Source organism: Cetorhinus maximus, chromosome 3 (assembly GCF_964194155.1).
Source record: "Cetorhinus maximus chromosome 3, sCetMax3.hap1.1, whole genome shotgun sequence".
In the NCBI taxonomy this organism is placed as follows: domain Eukaryota; kingdom Metazoa; phylum Chordata; class Chondrichthyes; order Lamniformes; family Cetorhinidae; genus Cetorhinus; species Cetorhinus maximus.
Window position 1 is genome coordinate 121,604,041 of NC_135881.1, and position 23,455 is coordinate 121,627,495.

General features: G+C 41.3%; 1 protein-coding gene across 1 annotated transcript in view; it reads left to right on the top strand.

The window, feature by feature from the left end:
* The window catches only part of sp4 (sp4 transcription factor), a 90,725-nt gene that overhangs the window by 62,404 nt on the left and 4,866 nt on the right, over positions 1-23,455 (top strand). The window contains exons 4-5 of the mRNA XM_078538865.1: positions 6,097-6,334; positions 10,211-10,410. Of these exons, the coding sequence (XP_078394991.1) occupies positions 6,097-6,334; positions 10,211-10,410 (438 nt within the window). The remainder of the gene's footprint in view (positions 1-6,096; positions 6,335-10,210; positions 10,411-23,455) is intronic.

Genomic DNA, 23,455 nt, shown 5'->3' on the forward strand with positions numbered 1-23,455 from the left:
GTCTCTTCTACTAATGGAAACATCTCCCCCACGTCCACTCTATCCAGGCTTTTCGGTATTCTGTAAGTTTCAATCAGATCCCCCCTCATCCTTCTAAACTCCATCGAATATAGACCCAGAGTCCTCAAACGTTCCTCATATGTTAAGCCTTTCATTCCTGGGATCATTCTCGTGAACCTCCTCTGGACCCTCTCCAGGGCCAGCACATCCTTCCTGAGATTCGGGGCCCAAAATTGCTCACAACATTCTAAATGTGGTCTGACCAGAGCCTTATAAAGCCTCAGCAGCACATCCCTGCTTTTATATTCTAGTCCCCTCGAAATAAATGCCAACGTTGCATTTGCCTTCCTAACTACCGCGTCAACCTGCAAGTTAACCTTAAGAGAATCCTGGACAAGGACTCCCAAGTCCCTTTGCACTCCAGATTTCTGAATTCTCTCCCCATTTAGAAAATAGTCTATGCCTCTATTCTTCCTACCAAAGTGCATGACCTCACACTTCCCCACGTTGTATAACATCTGCCACTTCTTTGCCCATTCTCCTAACCTGTCCAAATCCTTCTGCAGCCTCTCCACCTCCTCAATACTACCTGTCCCTCCACCTATCTTTATATCATCTGCAAACTTAGCCAGGATGCCCTCAGTTCCTTCATCTAGATCATTAATGTGTAAAGTGAAAAGTTGTGGTCCCAACACTGACCCCTGCAGAACTCCACTAGTCACCAGCCGCCATCCTGAGAAGGACCCCCTTATCCCGACTCTCTGCCTCCTGCCAGACAGCCAATCTTCTATCCATACTAGTACCTTGCCTCTAACACCATGGGCTCTTATCTTACTGAGCAGCCTCCTGTGCGGCACCTTGTCAAAGGCCTTCTGGAAGTCCAAGTAGATAACATCCATTGGCTCTCCTTTGTCTAACCTACTCGTTACCTCCTCAAAGAATTCTAACAGATTTGTCAGGCATGACCTCCCCTTGATGAAACCATGCTGACTTTGCCCGATTTTACCATGCACTTCCAAGTATTCTGAAATCTCATCCTTAATAACGGACTCTAAAATCTTACCAACGACCGAGGTCAGGCTAATCGGCCTGTAATTTCCCGTCTTTTGCCTCACTCCCTTCTTAAACAGGGGAGTTACATTAGCGATTTTCCACTCCTCTGGGACCCTCCCTGACTCCAGTGATTCCTGAAAGATCACCACTAACGCCTCCACTATCTCTTCAGCTATCTCCTTCAGAACTCTGGCGTGTAATCCATCTGGTCCAGGTGATTTATCCACCTTCAGACCTTTTAGTTTTCCTAGCACCTTCTCCTTGGTAATGGCCACCATACTCAACTCTGCCCCCCGACTCTCTTGAACTTTGGGGATGTCACTCGTGTCTTCCACTGTGAAGACTGACGCAAAGTTCCTATTCAGTTCCTCCGCCATTTCTTTGTTCCCCACTACCACTTCTCCAGTGTCATTTTCCAGCAGCCCAATGTCCACTTTTGCCTCTCTCTTACCCTTTATATATCTAAAAAAAACTCTTGCAATCTTCTTTTATATTACTGGCTAGTTTACCCTCATATTTAATCTTCTCCCTCCTTATTTCTTTTTTAGTTGTCCTCTGTTGGTCTTTGTAGGCTTCCCAATCCCCTGGTTTCCCACTGCTCTTCGCTGCATTGTATGCTTTCTCTTTAGCTTTTATGCTGTCCCTGACTTCCCTTGTCAGCCATGGTTGCCTCGTCCTCCCTTTAGTATGCTTCTTCTTCCTAGGGATGAATTTTTGCTGTGTCTCCCAAATTACTCCCAGAAACTCCTGCCATTGCTGTTCCACTGTCTTTCCTGCTGGGTTCATCTCCCAGTCAACTCTGGCTAGCTCCTCCCTCATGCCTCTGTAGTTGCCTTTATTCAACTGTAATACCGTTACATCTGATTCCAGCTTTTTCCTCTCAAATTGTAGGGTAAATTCTATCATATTATGGTCACTTCCTCCTAAGGGTTCCTTCACCTTAAGCTCCCTTATCAAATCTGCCTCATTACACATCACTAAATCTAGATCTCCCTGTTCCCTAGTGGGCTCCACCACAAGCTGCTCCAAAAAGCCATCTCGTAGACATTCTACAAATTCCTTTTCTTGGGATCCACTACCAACCTGATTTTCCCAGTCTACCTGCATATTGAAATCCCCCATGATCACTGTAACCTTGCCTTCCTTACACACCTTTTCTATCTCCTTGTGTATCTTGTGCCCCACATCCTGACTACTGTTCGGAGGCCTGTACATAACTCCCATTATGGTTTTTTTTACCTTTGCGGTTCCTCAACTCTACCCACACAGATTCTACATCATCTGACCCTACATCATTTCTTGCTATCGATTTAATTTCATTTCTTACTAACATAGCAACCCCACCCCCTCTGCCAACCTGCCTATCTTTTCGATAGGATGTATATCCTTGGATATTTAGCTCCCAGTCCTGGTCCCCTTGCAGCCATGTCTCCGTAATGCCCACCACATCATACCTGCCAATTTCAATCTGCGCCACAAGCTCGTTTACCTTATTTCGTATACTGCGTGCATTCAGATACACCTTCAGTCCTGTATTTCCCGTCCCCTTTCTCATTGTCGTCCCTTTATCTGATGTGCCTATCCAAATTTGCCCTTGAGAAGGTGGTGATGAGCTGCCTTCTTGAAACCGCTAAAGTCCATGTGGTGTAGGTACACCCACAGTGCTGTTTAGGAGGGAGTTTCAGGATTTTGACCCAGTGACAATGAAGGAATGGTGATGTATTTCCAAGTCAGGATGGTGAGTGGCTTGGAGGGGAACTTGCAGGTGGTGATGTTCCCATGTATCTGCTGCCCTTGTCTTTATAGATGGTGGTGGTTGAGAGTTTGGAAGGTGTTGTCTAAGGAGGCTGGGTGAGTTCCTGCAGTGTATTTTGTAGATGGTACACACTACTGCCACTCTGTGTTGGCTGCTTTGTCCTAGATGGTGTCAAGCTTCTTGTGTGTCATTGCAGCTGCACTCATCCAGGCAAGTAGAGAATATTCCATCAGACTCCTGACTTGTCTCTTGCAGATGGTGGACAGACTTTGGGGAGTCAGGAGGTGAGTTACTCGCCGCATGATTCCAAGCCTCTGACCTCTTGTAGCCATAGTATTTATATGGCTAGTCCAGTTCAATTTGTGGTCAATGGCATCCCCCAGGATGCTGATACACAAAAATTGGCCGTATAGTTGATTGTGAAAAGGATAGCTGTTGCCTCCAGAATGATATCAATGGTTTGGTTGAGTGGGCGGAAAAGTGGCAGATGGAATTCAATCTAGAGAAGCGTGAGGTAATGCATTTGGGGAGGGCAAATTAGACAAGGGAATACACAATAAATGGGGGGATTTTGGGAGGGGTAGAGGAAGTGAGAGACCTTGGAGTGCGTATCCGCAGGTCCCTGAAGGTGGCAGGACAGGTGGATAAGATGGCAAAGAATGCATTTGGAATGTTTTCCTTTATTGGACGAGATATAGAATACAAAATCAGGGATGTAACGATGAAACTGTATAAAATGCTGGTTAGGCCACAGCTGGAATTTTGTGTACAGTTCTGGTTGCCACATTACAGGAAGGACACAATTGCTCTGGACAGAGTGCAGAGGAGATTTACAAGAATGTTGCCAGGTCTTGATAATTGTAGCTATGAAGAAAGATTGGATGGGCTGAGGTTGTTTTCATTGGAACTGAGGTGGCTGAGGGAGGTGACCTGATTGAGGCGTATAAAATTATGAGGGGCCTAGATAGAGTAGACGGGTGCCCTGTTTCCCCAGCAGAGAGGTAATTACCAGGAGCACAGATTTAAGGTGATAGGTAGGAGGATTAGAGGGGACATGACAAAAACTTCTTCAGCCAGAGGGTGTTGGGTGTTTGGAGTTTGCTGTCTTGTTTGGTGGTGGAGGTAGAAACCCTCAACTCATTTAAAAAGTACTCGGATCTGCACCTGAAGTGCTGTAACCTGCAAAGCTACGGACTGGGTGCTGGAAGGTGGGATTAGAATGGGCAGCTTGTTTTTTCTTCTTTTTTGGCCAGCATAGACATGATGGGCTGAATGGCCTCTTTCTGTGCCATAACTTTTCTATTCTATATTTCTGGACTCAGCACCTCATCTTTCGATTAGAGACTTTACAGCCTTCATGACTTAGCATTTGAGTTAAACTATTTTGTTTCTGTTTTTGCATATTTCAATTTTTTTTTCTTATTTTTACTTTGTTAGCAGCACCATTGCTTTCGGCATATCTTCTGTCACTTTGTTTTTGTTCTTGCTCCATCACATTCCTTTTGGTCCTGGAGGACTAACTTTTCTGCCATTCAATCTCTGCTGTCTTTCACCCTGTCACAGACTGTCCTTTTGTCCTTATCCCACCCACCCCTTGCTCAAAACCTATTACATTTCTCAAACTTTTCCCAGCTCTGATGAAACATTAACTCTGTTTCTCTCTCCACAGATGCTGCCAGACCTGCTGAGTTTTTTTTCCAGCATTTTCTGGTTTTATTACATGTTCATATCAGTCTGAGTTTCCATTGTTGCAATGTTAAATTCCATTGTATTAGAATTTGCTGCCAAAATAATGGCCGCTCGCCATTTATTAATGTGCAAATCTTCCAGCAGCCAGCGGTGAGGAAGAGATACTATGTGAATTGCTGATCACCACAAGTTGGGCAATTTGCACTTTGCTATCCTTGTGAAAAGAGTTTGCCAATAATCTCCATGTGAGTTACATGAAGTTGCTACATTTGCACGTTAACTGCCCATTAAACTTGTTGCAGAAAGGTATGACTAGTACCTAACAGCACAAGTCATTTTTTTTTTAGATTTGGGTCCTTGCAAGGCTAATCAACCTCTCCAGTCCAGAAGGAAACAATTTAAACTCTGGAGACGCCTTCCCACATTTCTTTATTCTCTATCAAATATTTCCTTTCCTCTTTCTTTCTCCTGTACTGGATTTGACTCTGATTCCTTCTCCATCATTCATGTTTCTTTTTGAATCCTTCAGCCTCATTGATTGAGGAATTACATTGTTGGTTATTTTATTCACCAAGGTTCCAGATGCCCCATTGCCCCCTCATTCAAAGGGTAAAATATTTTCAAGCTGAAGGGTGAGGGGGGAAAATGTCTGTCTAACCGGGCATGCTCCAACAATTTTTTTTGCCAATTGTCATTTGGCTGCATGCCAAAAAATGTTTTAAGGAAGAATTTGGCTATTTCATTGTCTAACCTACTTGACCACACCACCTTAATCCATGGGTATGTGGTGTTGTCTTAAAAGTCTGTAAGCATAAATATTGTGTGTAAGTATAGCAATGGGGGAGTAATACTTCAATTGTACAGACTCTTGGTCGGATCCCATCTGTGGAACATTGTTCGGTTTTGGCTCCTACACCTCAAGAAAGATATGTTGGCCTTGTAAGTGATATGGTACAGATACACCAGAATGATGCTGGAGCTTGGGGGGTTAAATTATGGGGTCAGGTTGCAAAAAATTGTTTTGCATTCCCTTGAATTTAAAAGGTATGGGTGATCCAATCCAGGTCTTCAGAATGATTCGATAGGGGAGAGGCAGGTAAACTCTTTTTCTCCAGGGAGCGAATCCAGAACAAGAATAAATTTGCATTTGGATCTAAGCCACTTAGAACTGAAATCGGGAAGTATTTGTTCACACAAGGGGTGATGAAAATTTGGACCTGTTACCTCAAAAGGCTGAATGAATTGAAATGGTCAATGCTGAGATTCATAGATTTTTGTTTGGTAAGAATATTGAGGGATTGGAGCAAAGCTAAGTAGAGTTGAGATACAAATCAACCATGTTCTAAAGCAGGCTTGAGGGACTGAATGTTCCTATGTTTATGTTCCATTATTGAAATTTGTATAAATATTTAATGTAGTTAATCAATGATGTAAGAGATCTAGGAATATGGGGAGTTCTTCAATTCAAAAAGGACATGCAAGTAGAAAAATTTAAGAAAGTGTTAGAACTTCATTGGGTAGATGCTTTAACCACTTTCTTGCTATGTGCTATTCAAATATGAAGAACGAATAGCTTTACATGTAATACTATTCCACAGGTCAACACCAGAACCAGGATGGCGGAGATACAAAATGGCATCTGAAAGTACAGCCTGCAACTGTAACTCCAGTTACAGTAGCTGTTGGCAGCATTGCCAATGCTGCACTGGGCACTGTTAGCCCTAACAGCATCACCCAAGTACAGCTCCAAACAGCTAGTGAGCAGGATGTCCAGCCTGGCAAAAGGCTAAGAAGAGTTGCCTGCTCATGCCCTAACTGCAGGGACGGAGAAGGGAGGTGAGTAATGATAGTAATTTATTTTTTTTTTAATTTTTACCATGTTCCCTAACGCCTGAATTTCTAAAAGCTGTATTAAAAGTTATTTGGACTTAGTGAGTACTCTAAAACATAGCACCAAAAGTTCATTTTGGCACGGAGAGTGGGGAAGAACTAGTTTTTTAATGGCAGCCCCAGTTTGAAAACCGCCATTACAGTTTGCCTTCCATTTTCTGTAAGCCTTGTCATCAGCACCATAACCATCTTCCCCCTAAAAATAATTTGGAAATATGCATATGTAACTTTTTTTTTAAAAATGGTTGCAAATATTGCAAACCCTGGAATTATTTAGGAAGCAATTGGAATTTGTGATTGAAGAGACGGAGGCTTTATGAAATAGATGAGCAACAATGGGATGTGCTGTGTTGGAAGAAGAAGCTCGATAACTCGCTTGCACCACTCTCTGAAATGCTTCAGATGCTCAGCATCTGTCTTCAAATGCATGTAAATATAGTAACTGCACCAGAATTGGCTGAGGCTGGATTATTCTCTTAAACAAATTGTTAAATTGCATGATACCAGAGAGTGGTGGAAATGTGGAATTCATGACCACAGGGAGTAATTGAGGCAAATAGTACACATGCAATTAAGGGGGAGTTAGATAAGCATACGCGGGTGAAGGGAATAAACAGTTATGCTGATAGCTAGATGAACAACGATGGGAGGAGGCTCGAGTGGAGCATAAATACCAGCATGGATTGATTGGGCCAAACGGCCTGTTTCTCTGCAGTATATTCCATTTAATTCCATGCCACCGTAAATAAATTCAGATCAAAATAATTTAACTTTTAACTGAGTAAGTAGAGCTTTGAAAAATTTCATGAACTGTCTCTTTAAGCAAGCACTGATACCATAGACCTTTCCTCAATCTCTATTCTAAATGGTTGACTATTTGACTGGAAACCATAGTCTTCAGACTGATTATGGGGGGCCTAGCTTGGTTGAAATGAGCTCTGCCCTCAATGCTATTAAATCCAAGTTCCTTTGATAGGCAGCAGGCATGTCTTCTTGGAAGCTGTTCTCAGCAAAATCCAGGAGTTTACTTTGTTTGCGGCCAGCTATTTGAAACCTACTTATGGAGAACCTGGTGGCATTGTAGGGGTTCCCCTTTTCCCTCAAAGACCCTCTCCCCACATAAGTTCGTGACACCAGACTCTCAAGTGTATGGCTTGAACAAAATGACCAGTGAGATGAGTTTCTTCTGCTAATTCATAGTCACTTTACTGAATCACCCACAGCCCTCAGAAGGTCCACTTTCAACAATCACGAATACAGTTATGTTACCCGGAACCCTGTCCCATTAGATGCTAAACCCCCCCACCTTGTTACTAATACAGATACTTCTATGATTAATTAAAATAACACGGGAAAACCACAGAATTAAAACAACCTGTTCCCAGTATCAAACACACAGTCACCATAACTCAGTTTAAACTTGCAAAACCACAGGCAAAACATCACATCTTGTCCCAAAACCTTAAGAAAACCCTTAGACCAATATCACCACAATTTGGCTGAAACTACTTACAGTCCCCAACACGGCTGGTCTGTCCAGTGTTGATTGTAGGCCCTGAGTCAAGATGACCAGCCCCAACCCTTCTTCCGAATGCAGCCCAGATACTCAGATGTGCTCTTCTGTTATAATAATTTAACTCAAGACTTGTCAAAACATATTCCCTGTTGTTCCAATGTCCAGTTAGTTGATTCCATGCAAATTCCAGACAAGTGTTATCAGCTCCTGCTGGTTTAAGCAATATGGGGTTTTCCATGGAAGACGTATCAAGACGAATATTACCAGTTCTCATTGTATGAGCAGTTCTCCTGCTGTTTGAGGTGGCACACTAACAGCACCTGGCTCCAAGGTTAATGAGGGTTTGAATGACCCTATTCCCAGCACTTTGCCTATGATGCAGACCTTAGTTGCAGAATTCTTTGAGTGTATTGTATTGATGATATGTCCTTTGTGCCATTGTATTGGGTAATCAGACTTCTCAGTTGCATTAATGGCAGGTAATGGCATTTCCCTGGTGCCATTGACTGACTGCTATTAGGGAACAATGTCCAAACCCTTTTGGTGAGTCACTGTTTTTGCTAGATGTCCGAATTAACTCCTTGCTGCCCAGCTCTGTACTGTCAGGCTGCAGCTTGGCTTTTAGATTTTTGTAGTTCCAAACATGAGGTCAAAACATGTCAGTGTATTTTGGATTTTATATTCCATAAATTTCCCTATCTGAGGGAATTCCGGTCCTACACATGGTGCAGATCTTGCACATAAATGTTTCAAGAAGAAAGAATAGTCAGTTCAGCCCCATTGAGCCTGCTCTGCCATTCAATTAGATCATGGCTGACCTGCATCTGCTATCCATTTTATCTGCCCTTGCTCCAAATTCCCTCGATACCCTTACCTAATAAAAAATGTATCTCTGTCATGAATTGTCCTAGCATCCACAGCCTTTAGGGGAGAGTTTTTCAGATTTTATACCCTTGGACACACAACTTTCTATTCCTTTATCTAAGTCAAAATATTAGAAGTAAAAATGAAGGAATTAACCTTCAAACTGAAAGGGGACAAACTTTGAAGCTTTGAATCCGTCATGCCAGCTCTTAAGAACTTTTGTTTTCCTCACCTGGCTTGTTTTAAAATAAGAAATAAATGAATGATATGGGTGCTGAGTATGGATTATATATTCCACTGAAGCATGGAACTTTGCTAAATATTACAATTGGTCACAATTAATTTGCTCTTTGGCATTTTAATATATCTCTATTTGCCTCCAGTGCATTGAGCAATATGCTAATTAATAAAAGTTAACAAAGCAGTTTAGTAGTGACATAATTTGCACTCTTGCTCAGGAGACCAGAGTTCAAATCTAATGTGGACTGGTTCACACTGCTTCCTCTAGGGGGCAGATGTTTCCAGTCATTGTTATTTTTGGAGAGGAAATTAAATATGCCGTCAGTGTAATTTCTTGATACATGGCTGAAATGTGCCTTTGTACAGGTTAATCTTTCAGTGCTCCAGATTAAAGTCAGAAATGCCACCAATGCACAGGTCCGCATTTGTAACAGAAAGTTGTGACACCATTACAGGTGGGAATTGTCCAAAATAAACCAAATCCGCACACTGCGCTTTCCTGCTTTAATACCTGAGAATCGTGCACTGCGGAGGGGGCCAACTTCAGGGGAATGTCAAAAATAATTGAAAGAAGAGTGGCAAAAGAAACTGGTTACGTTGTGTGGAATGATTGTAGTTGCAGCCTAAATGAGTTTATTCTGTGGCTGATATTTATACGGTTCATTAAAAATTAGTGTTTACCAATTTCCTTTTGAAATCCACATATACCTCCTGCGGAACATTCCCTTTGATTGTGGCTTGGCTCTGTGGTTGCCTGGAAGCAACTGCTTAATGAAATGGCTAGCCCATTAAAAATTCATGCTGACTGCCCCTGATTATCGCAAGTGTTGTGTATCCCTTATTATGGTTTCTTACCACCATCCAGAGGTAGGGGAAACTTTGCCCTGACAAGGCTATCCTAGAGAAGCAAACATGAGGCCAACACTCAGTGTATCTAGCTCCCAGCCAAGCTAGCACCTGTGTGCTAGTGCTCTCTTCCTGAATTTATGGCAGGATTCTTGCTGGAACAACCGAACGGTTTTTGGGCCACTGGAGAAACCTTAATTTGAGCAGTTTTCAATCACCCTTACTTTTATTGCTTCAGAATGAAGCTGCTATTTAGTGTGGGATTATTTTCACAAAGGATGACTGGTTTACAGAAAATGTTGGCATGCTTTAATTTTTCTCTTGGAATCTTCCAATTGTGATTTCTGTTTAAATAGGGGCCCATCTGAACCAGGGAAGAAGAAACAGCACATTTGCCACATGGAGGGTTGTGGAAAAGTCTATGGGAAAACTTCCCACTTACGGGCACATCTTCGCTGGCACACTGGTGAGAGACCATTTGTGTGCAACTGGCTGTTCTGTGGCAAACGTTTCACACGGAGTGATGAATTGCAGAGGCATAGAAGAACTCATACAGGTTAGTAAAGAACAATGAAGCACTTTCTTTCTGTTTAAGTAACATTCAAGACTTGGGTGTTTATAAGTGAAAATTGCAACTGAAATAAAGCCTGTTTTCAATGTTCAAGCCTATCCTCGACCTTTTACCCTGGCTATCACTTTCTTCCCCTAATCTGGGGAATGGTACTTTGAAGCTATGTTATTGATTCAGCTCTCACCAATATCACTTTGTAATCAGCCAGCAGGAGAATTGATTCGAGTGTTAAGGGCTTTGTTCCAGCACAGCCTCTTATCAAAAGGGAAAAGCATAAGTCTCTGGGAGCAAAGCTAAAATAAAAGCAAAAAACTGCGGATGCAGGAAATCCAAAACAAAAACAAAAATACCTGGAAAAACTCAGCAGGTCTGACAGCATCTGCGGAGAGGAACACAGTTAACGTTTCGAGTCCGTATGACTCTTCAGCAGCAGCTGGGGGGCTCATAAATGTCACAGTTCAAAGTGAACTTCCTGTGAAAGTTCTGGGGGTAAAAAAAAGCTCATTGTCTTCATCACTGATTATCTCAAGTTCAAAGCTGAACCAATGTGAAACCTACTCTGGATCTGAGTATAAAATGTTCCCAATGATCTAACTTTTTAATCCTTATCATACTGTCCAACCCATTCTCTGCCAGATTTCACTTAGAAGCATCAATAAATGTTCTGAAGTCTAATTCTTTAATGTAGTGATTTTGTGTGATTTCTGATCAGATTGAAGTTTTAATTGATGGGAATGTAATACCAAAAAAAGTTTCTTGTATCTGAAGTTGGTTGAAAGCTTCCTGGGGTGTTTTTGATGCCAGTTGAATATTCAAATTAGATGTGTGACTCAGACAGTATAAGCATGAATATTTGTTTATTGTGCTTTGAGGCAAGACATAAATCAGAGGTTCATCGCCATCTAACAAAGTAGCCATTAGAATAGCTTCAGCAGTTATCCAGTAATAGCACTGAATGATTTTCTTCCAGTTTATACAAATGTTGGATACTGACGGCACTTATAAAATTTTACAGTGCAATCTTATGTGCCAGCTTGAAGGCACTTAATGTTCTTCTGTTTTTTTCCCCAGAGGAAAAAAATCAGCTTGATAATCATTAGTTTGACAGGAAGATGTATATGCGATTTTGTTGTACAAATGTATTGAACCTCTGTAGCAATATTTCATTTTCATCATATATATTTTTAAGTGCATATTTTCTTGAAGAGCTCTGACCTCTTATTGTCAGTTCTCTGAATGCATGCTGCTGTTATGTTCACAAGTTTTCCAAACATAACAGATCAATCAGCATCTGAACAGACAAGTTAGTGTTGTGGATTTAAACTGTTACTATTAACTTTGGTTTATACAACAGCAACAACCCCTGTCTACATAGGACATTTAAAGTAATGAAATGTCCCAATGCACTTTATAGAAGCATTATAAAACAAAGTATGACACTGAGCTACATAAAGAGATATTGGGTCAAATGACCAAAAGTTTGGTCAAAGAGGTAGGTTTTAAGGAGTGTCTTAAAGGAGGGAAGTGAGGTAGAGAGACGGAGAGATGTGAGGGAATTCCAGTGCTTGGGGTTTAGGCAACTGAATGCATGACCACCAATAGTGGGGCAGTGAACATTGGGGATGCACAAGAGTCCAGAGTTAGAGAAGCGCAGATATCTCTGGATTGTGGACCTGGAGGAGATAGGGAGGGGTGAGGACATGGAGGGATTTGAAAACAAGATGAGAATTTTAAAATCAAGATGTTGCTTCACTGGGAGTAGGTGTAGGTCAGTGAGCAGAGGGATGATAGATGAACAGAACTTGCTGTGAGTTAAGACACGGGCAGCAGACTTTTAGATGACCTCAAGTTTACAGAGGGTAGAGTGTGGGAGACAGCCTAGGGTGCTTTGGAATAGTAAAGTCTAGTGGTAACAAAGGCATGGGGATGAGGGTTTCTGCAGCGGATGAGCTGAGACAGGGGAAAAGTCAGGAGATGTTACAAAAGTGGTCTTTAGTCATGAGGTGAGGTGAGAGTGACTGCCCTTGACATCAAGGCAGCATTTGACAGTGTGTGGCATCAAGGAGCCCTAGCAAAACTGGAGTCAATGGGAATCAGGGGGGAAGCTCCACTGGTTGGAATCGTACCTAGCACAAAGGAAGATGGTTGTGGTTGTTGGAGGTCAATTATCTCAACTCCAGGACATCACTGCAGGAGTTACTCAGTGTGGTGTCCTCGGCCCAACCATCTTCAGCTGCCTCACCAATGACCTTCCTTCCGTCAAAAGGTCAGAAGTGGGGATATTTGCTAATGATTGCACAATGTTCAGCACCATTTGCGACTTCTCAAATACTGTCCAAATGCAGCAAGACCTGGACAATATCCAGACTTGGGCTGACAAGTGGCAAGTAACATTCACGCCACATAAATATCAGGCAAGGACCATCTCCAACAAGAGAGAATCCGACCATCGTCCCTTGATGTTCAGTGACATTACCATCACTGAATCCCCCACTATCAACACTTTGGGGGGTTAACATCGACCGGAAACTGAACTGGACTAGCCATATAAATACTGTGGCTACAAGAGCAGGTCAGAGGCTAGGAATCGTGTGACAAGTAACTCACCACCTGACTCCCCAAAGCCTTTCCACCATCTACAAGGCACAAGTCAGGAGTGTGATGGAATACTCCCCACTTGCCTGAATGAGTGCAGCTCCTACAACACTCGAGAAGCTTGACACCACCCAGGACAAAGCAGCCCGCTTGATTGGCACCACATCCAGAACATTCACTCCCTTCACCGGCAATGCGCAACAGAAGCATTGTGTACCATCTACAAGATGCACTGCAGGAATTCACCAAGGCTTCTTCTACAGCACCTTCCAAACCCATGACCGCTACCATCTAGAAGGGCAAGGGCAGAAGGTAGATGGGAACACCACTGCCTGGAAGTTCCCCTCCAAGTAACTCACCGTCCTGACTTGGCGTTCCTTCACTGTCGCTGGATCAAAATCCTGGAACTCCCTTCCTAACACCACTGTGGGCGTATCTATGCCACGTGGACTGCAGCGGTTCAAGAAGGTAGCTCACCACCACCTTCTCAAGGGTAATTAGGGGTGGACAATAAATGCTGGCCCAGCCAGCGAAGCCCACATCCCATGAATGAATTTTTAAAAATGACAAGAATATGTGATATCTTAGGATCAAATGTGACACTAAGGTTGTAACCCAACTGTATGACTGAATGTAAGATATTAAATTTGGATTGTGTTGAAAATAATTAAATGGGTGCTTTTGCTCTGTTGGGTTTTGGAACATATTTTGCAATGCACTTTCACCATTTCCTTTCTTTTAAATGTATAACTGAGTTTTGTTGAGTAATGCTTAAGTATTTAACTGGAAATCAGCATGATTGGTCTATTGGGCTGCTAACGGCTCCCATTCTCCTGAAAAATCACTGATGAAGATGTAACAATAAGTCAAAAGCACTTACTTTTCACAGAACCAGTGGAATCAAGCACCTCATTGACTGTTCCCCTTGAGACAATATATCAGTGTCCTCAAGCCTTCAGCTGCTTGTATGTGCCTGGTCAATAGGAGACTGGCTTTAAAGGAAATATTCAGTTACAAATTGCTACATGCAAAACAGGTTTTGATTTCAGGTAATTTTACAAGGACATTCAGTACTTTAAAAAGGTGATGGACTATGTTTTATTACAGAATAATCATAATGCCGCAAAGGTTTCATAGTTAGCCTTTTCATTTTAGTCAGTGTTCTCATGCTGGTTTTGGGATGTTGATAAATACATTTAAGTTGATTTTAAATTATTTTATTTTCTAAGTGTCTGCTGGTGCCTTTGTTCTCTGCATTACTAATAAATGTATTGCTCTCTAAAGAGAACTGCTGATATCAATTAATATTGCCTCCTGTAGCTGAGATGTCAATTTTAAAAAAAATACCCTTTCAGCCTTTGTTTTTGCCTATGATTTAGAATCTCCCTGTTAGTTATTTCCTAATACAATTAAATCCAACTCTGTTGGCCCAGCACCAGTTTTTGTGGGTCTACAATTCTGCTGTTCAAGTGAGGGAACTGGATTCAGTGTTCTAAGTGGAGGGAGTGGTTGATTGATATACAGGTGGGCATACTGTCCATTTCTGTTCTGTGCTGTGATACATTGGCCTCAAACTGCACAGATTCCATGCTATTTAAGGTGCCATCCCTTGACTCTGGTCACAATCTAACCTTTAGAAGGTCATGGATTCAAACCCCTCTCCATAAATTTGAAAATATAACAACTAGAGGTTTAAGATTTTTTAAAGAGACATTACTCCACCTTTGCAGAACATTGTGTATTCCATAGCACAACATTCTTGTCCTTCTAAAATAGTGACTGATCTAAGGCTGAGCAATGCCAGTCAAAGTTGTTGAAAATATATGTATTACACAGTGGGCTTTCTGGAATATGCTAAGTGTGTCAAACATCAATCTGATTGCTGAAAATGTAATATTCGCAAACCAGCAAATCAGAAATGAACAAATTTACCAGTGAAGTAGAAAATGGAAGTTAAAATTACCAATCAAGAGGTAATAAGCTACAAGAGCAACCAAACTGCTACCAATAAAACAAGTAGCGAGGAGCAAGCAATAAACTCACTTTTAAAAATTAATTCTTTTGTCTGCCACTGTTTTTTGTCCTCCATCTCTGGAGCTATTTACAGCATAGACTTGGACACCAAATTTGAGAAAATCAAACATTTATTCTGAATGTATACTGATTGTATGGAGGCCAACAGCAACATTTGACTGTGTGATCTGCACAACCAATTGCCATCCTCACTTCAGGTGGACTCAACCAGCCTCCAAAAATCATTGAATGACTGAGACCAGAATATCAGTCGGGGTCACAAATGTCCTGTTATGCTAAAAAATGCTCCCCATTTTTGCTAAAGTAGAACATTTCAGACAAGGTTTCTTACGTTGCATGGAATGCAAAGTTACAAGTTTAATCATTGTCTCAAAGATAGAATCTCTAAACATCCAACCTCAGCCGCTGCCTTCCCAATTTAACTGACTGTTTTCAGATTCTCTCATCACCTTTAAAGGAAGCTATTATTGATACCTTTTAATAATTCTAAATACCTGAATGATGAATCACTCGATTGCAAACTTGTCGTCGATTTCGAACATGATAAGGGCAGACTAAGCCCAGTTAACCCTGCAAAGTCCTTCTCACTAACATCTGGATTGGTGCCAAAGTTGGGAGAGCTGCCCCACAAACTAGTCAAGCAACAACTTGACAGATGTGATTCTCTTGGTATAACTAACCACCAATGTCCTAAACTCATCTTGCCACCATCCCCGGATCAGAAATGGCAGCACGGTGGTACACGGTTGGGATCTGAGGCCAGCAGGCGCACGTTTTGGTGCCACCAGCCTCCATGCTAGTCCACCACTATGATCCCAACTGCACTTGAATAAGTGTGGCTCGGGTCGGATCAGCTGCCTGCCACTACCTGGCAGGCAGCCAGTTGAGGCTGGTTATTGTTGAGGGCCCCATTCCTGCCCTAACTGAAATCTCCCATCAGCAGTGTGGCAGGCCACGTTATCCTGGAACCTCCCTAGATCCTTGGCAGATGTTGGGCCGCAGGTGTGGCCCTCTAGGATTATAATCAAGTAGTTGTGGCTTTTTAAAACATAAAATTAAACCTACTTGCAATTGTCCTTTGCAGTCTCTATTTTCAGATTGGTAGCTCGCACCTTGGCAAGTGGGACTGCTGATCACCGAGTACTGGAGGACTTCCCATTGGGTCTCCAGAGCCAGGATCCTGCCTACCTCCCCGATTGGATGGCTAACTTGGCCCCTGGTCTTTAATTGGCTGAAGATTTGAAAACCCTGTGGGTTTGCCTAAAGCATGCCATGCGGGGTCAGGATCCAGAACTAGCTCCTGTTTCTGGTTCCTGACCACCTGATTTGAAATGGCAGCCCCTCACTGCTGTGATTTAGTGCTGTCTTTGTTCAAGTACTTGTTAACCTATATAACATTTTACATCTGCATGTTTTGTAGGTTATTAACTAGCATTTCATTGGGAGTTATTCAGTCAAAACTATATCGTCACTGACTTGTGTCAACGTTTTTTTTCTGGTGTTGGAGGTTTCGTAGGGCAAAGAACTTCACTACTCGGCCGGAAAGAAAATAAGTGGGAGGTTAAATATGTATATAAAAATGAGAAATGCTGGGTGTAAATTCAGTCATTTTTGAGCAACGTAACAAAATTACTGTTGAAGGCTATTGTAAACCATGCCATATCGGGAGTTGCACATGTTGGTCGACCAACATGAGAATTCAAAAACAAATAGGATAGGCTATCCCATATTTAAAAAAAACAATTTGAAGAAACAATAACTGCACCTTGAAAACCTGCTATTCTTGATTGGAATTTGCCTGTGCGCCTATTAGGCAGTAACAATGTTTTATCCAGAAAACAATCAAGTTCATTTTATGAACTGGGCTCCAAACTGGCTATTAAGTTGTAATCATTGTGAGTGGCACTTAGACACAAAAATAAAGGACATTGTTTGCATTAATTAATGGTGTATTGGGCAGTGTTGAACTTACTACCAACTTCCTGTTAAGCTGTGGCTCAGTTCATAGCACCCTCGCCTTTGAATCAGAGGGTTGTGGGTTCATGTCCCACTCCTAGAAAACCAAGAACTGTGATTGTACTCGAAAGAAGTTGCAATCTGTGACTGTTGATAACTCGAAAGAATTTTGGGGGGTGTCAGCTGTGGCTCAGTTCATAGCACCCTCGCCTTTGAATCAGAAGGCTGTGGGTTCATGTCCCACTCCCGGAAAAACAAAGTCAAGAACTGTGAATGTACTCGAAAGAGTTGATTATATACTGGGAGGTGTCAGCTGTGGGTCAGTTCATAGCACCCTCACCTTTGAATCAGAGGGTTGTGGGTTCATGTCCCACTCCCGGAAACCAAGAACTGTGATTGTACTCGAAAGAGTTGCAATCTGTGACTGTTGATAACTCGAAAGAGTTTCCTGTTAAGCTGTGGCTCAGTTCATAGCACCCTCGCCTTTGAATCAGAGGGTTGTGGGTTCATGTCCCACTCCTAGAAAACCAAGAACTGTGATTGTACTCGAAAGAAGTTGCAATCTGTGACTGTTGGTAACTCGAAAGAGTTTCCTGTTAATAGTATGCTAATTACATTGTTAGCATACACAGGTGAAGGGCATTGTTTAATTAAGTACTTTACAGTGATGAGCATAGCTGCCTTCCAAGCAGTTGACCTGGGGTCATGAGGACTCGAAACATCAACTCTTTTCTTCTCCGCCGATGCTGCCAGACCTGCTGAGTTTTTCAAGGTAATTCTGTTTTTGACCTGGGTTCAGTTCCTGACTTTCGCAATTTGTTGATTTTGTTCCCTTTCAAAGTTTCCTTTTAGTTACAGTGCCCAATCAGGGACTGTCACCCACCCCCGGGCCACTGTTTCTGCTTAATTTAATTGATTCACTGTTTTATTTAAAAGACCATATAAGTAGGGAACAGCTGGGACACTGGTTGGATTGGAGGTGATCTGTGAGACTGAACAAAGTCAATAAACTCAATAGAGATAAGCTCTGTGTCTTGGTTTCTGCTTCACCAGCCGACTTGGATCCTGTAACATTTTCTCCTTTTATAAACAAATGTCCTAACTAATTTTAGTCTGGTAACTAATTTTTGCAGATTTGATAGAAAAAGGCTCATTTATTTTGACTGAAAAACACAAACATTGCTGTTTCATATTGCTCTGTTAGAGATTTTATCATGAAAAAGCTAAGCTTCAGTTTTCTAAAAGAACAGATCTTGTATTACAAAGCTGTACTTTCAGCCTATTTGAAACCTTGTTAATGTTGAATAACTCAATACAGGTTGCATTGATCTGAATTGCATAGGTTTTGATTTGGGCCTGGTACCTGTGTTGTATAAGAATAAAACTACCAAATAAGTATGATCCCAATAGTTAAAGATTTCTCTTCTGAAGTGCAGGACACGGGTTGGCTGACAGAACATAGGTTGTTAATAATCCCAATGAAGAATGAAGTTTCAATGGTTTGTTTGCCAAATTAACTAGAATGGAGATTACTCCTTGTAATTTGCTAACTGTCATATTGTAGTATTTCATGTTTTCCCTAGGGTTTAAGAAAGTTTTGTAGCAGGCTTTTAAACAAAGCTAAGGATAGAGCTTAGCTGGGGCAGCAGCATCAGGCACAGAATGTAATTAGTTTTGCTGCATCTGAGTTGCAGAGTGAAATGACAGGTTCCTCATCCAATTCTGGCCTTTTGAGCATTCCCCCATTTTAATATCCCCACCATTTGCAGCCATCCCATCAGCTACCAAGCCCTAAGCTCTGGGATTCCCCTAAACTATCCCCTATTCCCTCATTAAATTACTCTGCTTCTCTTCCCCTCTTTTCTCCTTTAAGGTGCTACTTAAAACCTACCTCTTTCACCAAGCTTTTGGTCATCTGCCCTAGCATCTCCCATGTGGCCTGGTGTCAAATTTTGTTTGATAATGCTCCTGTGAAGAGCCTAGAGGTGCTTATTATGTTAAATGCTGTATCAGTGCAAGTTGTTGTTATCTACCATGCTTTAACTGCAACTTCACTGCACTTAATACATTTCAATGGTGAATCGGACAGCAAGATGTCATTTTTAGGAAGCTAATGATGGAGCGGTGCAACTCTGACAGCAACCTTTAGATATTTGAGTTTAACCATGCATCTGGTCCTTTCCTGAAGTTGCTGTATCTTTTGTGCATAAGTAACAGCAATCACCATTAGCCTCAATGTTACTATGCAGGAAAGTCTGGGCCAATGCATCCCACTACAGCTTAAAAATAAAGTTGAGGTCTCTAAACCAGAGGAATATGCTGTTGAGAGCAGCTTGAAGGTTGTTAAAAGATTGAAAATTCAGTATGAATTTGTCTGATTGATCTACAGTCCTATGTAGATTATTTATTATTATGATCCAGGTTAAGAGCAATATTTGTTTCACTTTAGACATTTAATCTCTTTTTACAATAGTGTGAGAATCAGAAGGGGTTCTGAGTTGCATTCTGATCTGATTGTGCTGATATACGTTTGTATCATTTTGGTGTTGTACAGCACTGGCCTGAATCATAACTGGTGAATAGACCAACATTGCTGGTGGTATTTTGCCCAGCGAGAGTGCTTTGTTGCATCTGGCAGGATGAAACATGGTAAATTATCAATTTGCTTCAGGGCACTGTATTCTAAATGCAGTCATATTTTTATTGGTTGGAGCTGGCTGACAGTTAGACATGTTAGTAATGACACTATGGCAACTAAGTTAAATGTCTCTCCAAATAGTAAAATGCAGTCTGACAACAGCGAATAGGATTCAGTTGTCATGGGATTTGGATTTAATCTTTATATGATTCAATTAGAATTTGTGTATGACGTCCAGTAATCAGACATGTGTAAACATAATTATTAAACCAAAAGGTCAATTAAAATAGATTTCAGATTTCCAGCATCCACAGTATTTTGCTTTTGTTTAAATAGATGAACCTGGTGAAAGACTTCTCACACAAAGTGAAAATGATTTGCTGCAGGTTGCCAGAGAACCAAATGATTGTATGTTGGTTTTAAGGATAGGGCTTGTAGCAAACAATTGCTTTTAGAATTGACTTGATTGAACTTCTGTGTACATTAACTACTTTTAGGGTCATTTAGTTAAATGTTTCCTTCCTTGCACAACACTTCCCATGAGTTTCACTAAATCCTGTCTGGTATCTGCAGATTGCCATTTTGGCTATTATGTATGTCAAAAGCCAGACAGTAAATGAACGAAAGAATAGATGACCTGAGTAGCTAAATTAAGTATGCACAATGATATTTTCCTCCAATGGGGGAGTGGGCAAATGTTCAATATGAATGGATGGCTATTTTTATTCCCTGAATAATAATCCATTAATTGATGGCACAACCACAGTTAAGTGCAAGCTAAGTTTGTAAACTTAGCATTTGGGTTTTATATGGAGGGGTGATGGTTAATAAAGGGATTTGGTGAGTGCATTAGCACTAAGTTCACTACTAAACATTCTTCTCGTGTGCTAGCTGTTTAGAATCTGGGAAAAACAAATGCCATTTAGTCATTTTTATTTTTATGCATGTTGTTGAAGGAATGCAGTGTAAAGTTGTTGAATGGAGTGTAAAAGTTGGGAATTTGGTGAGAGTGGAAATTCTCTACTAAGTATTGGGTGAACATATCTCAAACTAAAATTTCATTTAGTATTTTGAATTTAACTTAGAAATTCAGTTTACAGTTTCTCTTAAAGTTTTTAGTTAACAGAAACTGTCAGTGGCAGTTAATTGTCAATTAGCCGTAGGTGATTACCTGAATAGGTGCTAATTACTGAGTAGGATGTGAAGTCAGCGATTGTAGTTTGGGGGCATGGTTCAAAAAGGTTATGAAAGTAAGCAGTATCTGCTAAAGCACAGAGTGGCTGTCATGATCCCAGCTGGGGTTACCCCTGCACAAGCCTGATCCCAGAGTGGAACCCAGCTTGATGATCCTAACTTTTAATTTGTTTGTTTAGATACGTGGAGAGTGGCTACTGAACAGAGTCACAGAAGTCAGCTTTTAACACTTTGAACTTTTAACAAAAGAAAATATTTATTTAACAAGAAAAGATGAACTATATTACAATACTCCTTCACCCACGATTATACCTTTACAGATGTATACAGATTGTAAGGCTAACACAAGTTACAAAAGTTATCTTATACTCTAATGTTCACAGTAAGTACACAGTCCATGTAAACTAAATAGGCACCCTGTGGTCAGACACACCACAGTTTGAAACCAAGTGACAGATGCCACCTCAACCAGATGCTATGGATCTCCCCTCAGACGCTTGTCCCACCATGAGCGAACCAGTCTCACTGACATCCATCTTTCGTACGAGGGTTTCCAATCTCCATTGTCCAAGAACTATCTTTAGAATCTTCCCCCAAACCAACGCTTTCTCTCAGACACCTTCCGCAAGGGTTCATCTCCAGGGTTTCGAATACTCCTTCTGATGTTCCTCTTCCCTGGGTCACCACGTGCGTTCAAGCTGTCATCCATGCACTCTCTTTCACCGACTCAGCCATCAACGGTATACCACTGCTTCATATGCCCATAGCAAGGAGTTACAGACCTTCAGCTGTTTCTTTGGACCTTCTGGCCTCTTGCAAGCTGTTCTCGCATTAAATCTGCTTTCTGCAGCTTTTGCCTCTTTAAATCTGGAGCTTTACTCTTAACTTCACTTAACAGGACTTTTTCCAGGTTCATGCCCTTCCTTTGACTAGAAGTTCTTATTGGGACTTCCTTCTGTTCCGCACTCCTGGATTTTTGGGGTCTTTTCTATAGCTTGAGACTGGTTATCTGTCCCCTTTGCCCCAGTCTCTCCTGACAGCTACTTTCAAACACTTTAAAACTCAAACAGCCTCCAAAATCAAACTGCTGTTTCTAGTTTCTTCTGTGTGCCTCTGGGAGGGACCTGCCTCCCTTGACCCCTGTTGCTAGGCAACATCCCAGTTTCTCTACTCTTGTTTGTTTAACCTAGCTGCTACAGTCATAAAATTCTCATTAGAAATGTAGGCACCTTTTAAAGTGAAACTAAAACTCAATTTGACCATTTCTTAACATAGAAATACAAATCAAACTTGAACTTTAAAGCTAAAAATCATTCCTAACACCTACAAATATAAATATAACTTAAAACTATCTCTATTTCCTAACAGGTTGTAAAAAGAGTGCAGTATAAACAGAGGGTAAAAGTTGGGAATTCAGTGAAAGTGCAGATTTAGTGCTGCTTTTTGCCTCCAATACTTGAGGTCTGTGTAAGCTTGAGTCAGTAAGTATTTAAAAATTCTTCTCTAGTGTTTTAGTGGTTAGTGCAAGTTAATATGTGCAAAAAGAAAAAAACAAACTACAAAGCACTGTAGATATTAATAATCTAAGCTGAGATATAGCAGAGCAAGTTGTGTGTCTGAACTGCAGGATGTGAGAGTTTGTGGTCAGTGAGACTGTTCAAAATGTCTCAAATATCTCTGACTCAGTCATTGAGCAGGAATGTGAATTGGACATGCTCAGAGAGACAAGCGAGGAGAAGTAGCATCTTGACGGTTTGCTCCAGACTTAGTCGCACCTCATAGAGCAGTACAGGTTCAGAATGGGGCTGGTGGATCATTAATGTACAGAGTAAGGGGAACCCAAGTGAGGTGGAGAATGAGGAACCACAAAAAACTGATCCTATCCCAACATGCACGTTAAACATGCTAATTGTGAGGATAAGGATAAAGATAGTCAAAAAGACACATGGAATGTGAACTATTCCACCTGGAAGCAGAAGAGGGGAGAGCTTAATGTGGTGGTTTTAGGATATTGAATAATTAGGAAGATAGCATCCTTTGTAGGCAGGATCAGGAGACCCAGATGGTATTTTAAAAAAAAGGAAAATGCTGGAAATACTCAGATGGTCAGACAGCACCTATGGAGAGAGAAACAGAGTTAACGTGTGATGTCGATGATCTTTCATCAGAACTGGGAAAAGTTAGAAATGTAGGTTTTAAGCAAGTGAAAGTGGAGAGGTTGGAAAAAGAACAAAAGGGGGAAGGTCAGTGATGATGAGATGAAATGACAAAAGAGTTGGTGGTGCAAGGCCAAAGGGGGTAGTAATAAGTCAAGAAAAGAAACAAAATATGTGTCTAGAGGAGGTGTGAATGGCAGAATGATGCCCAAAAGCAAAACCAAGAGTAAAACTGTTACCTGCAAAGAAAAAGGAAACAAAATGGGGAGGGCAGAGATTATGGCTTGAAATTGTTGAACTGAGTATCAAGTCTGGAAGGCTGTAAAGTGCCTAATCGACAAATGAGGTGTTGTTCCTGGAGCTTATATTGTGTTTCATCAGAACACTACAGGAGGGTAAGAACAAAGAGGTTAATTGGAAAGCTAGCTGTATGAAAGGATATGGACCATGATCTCAT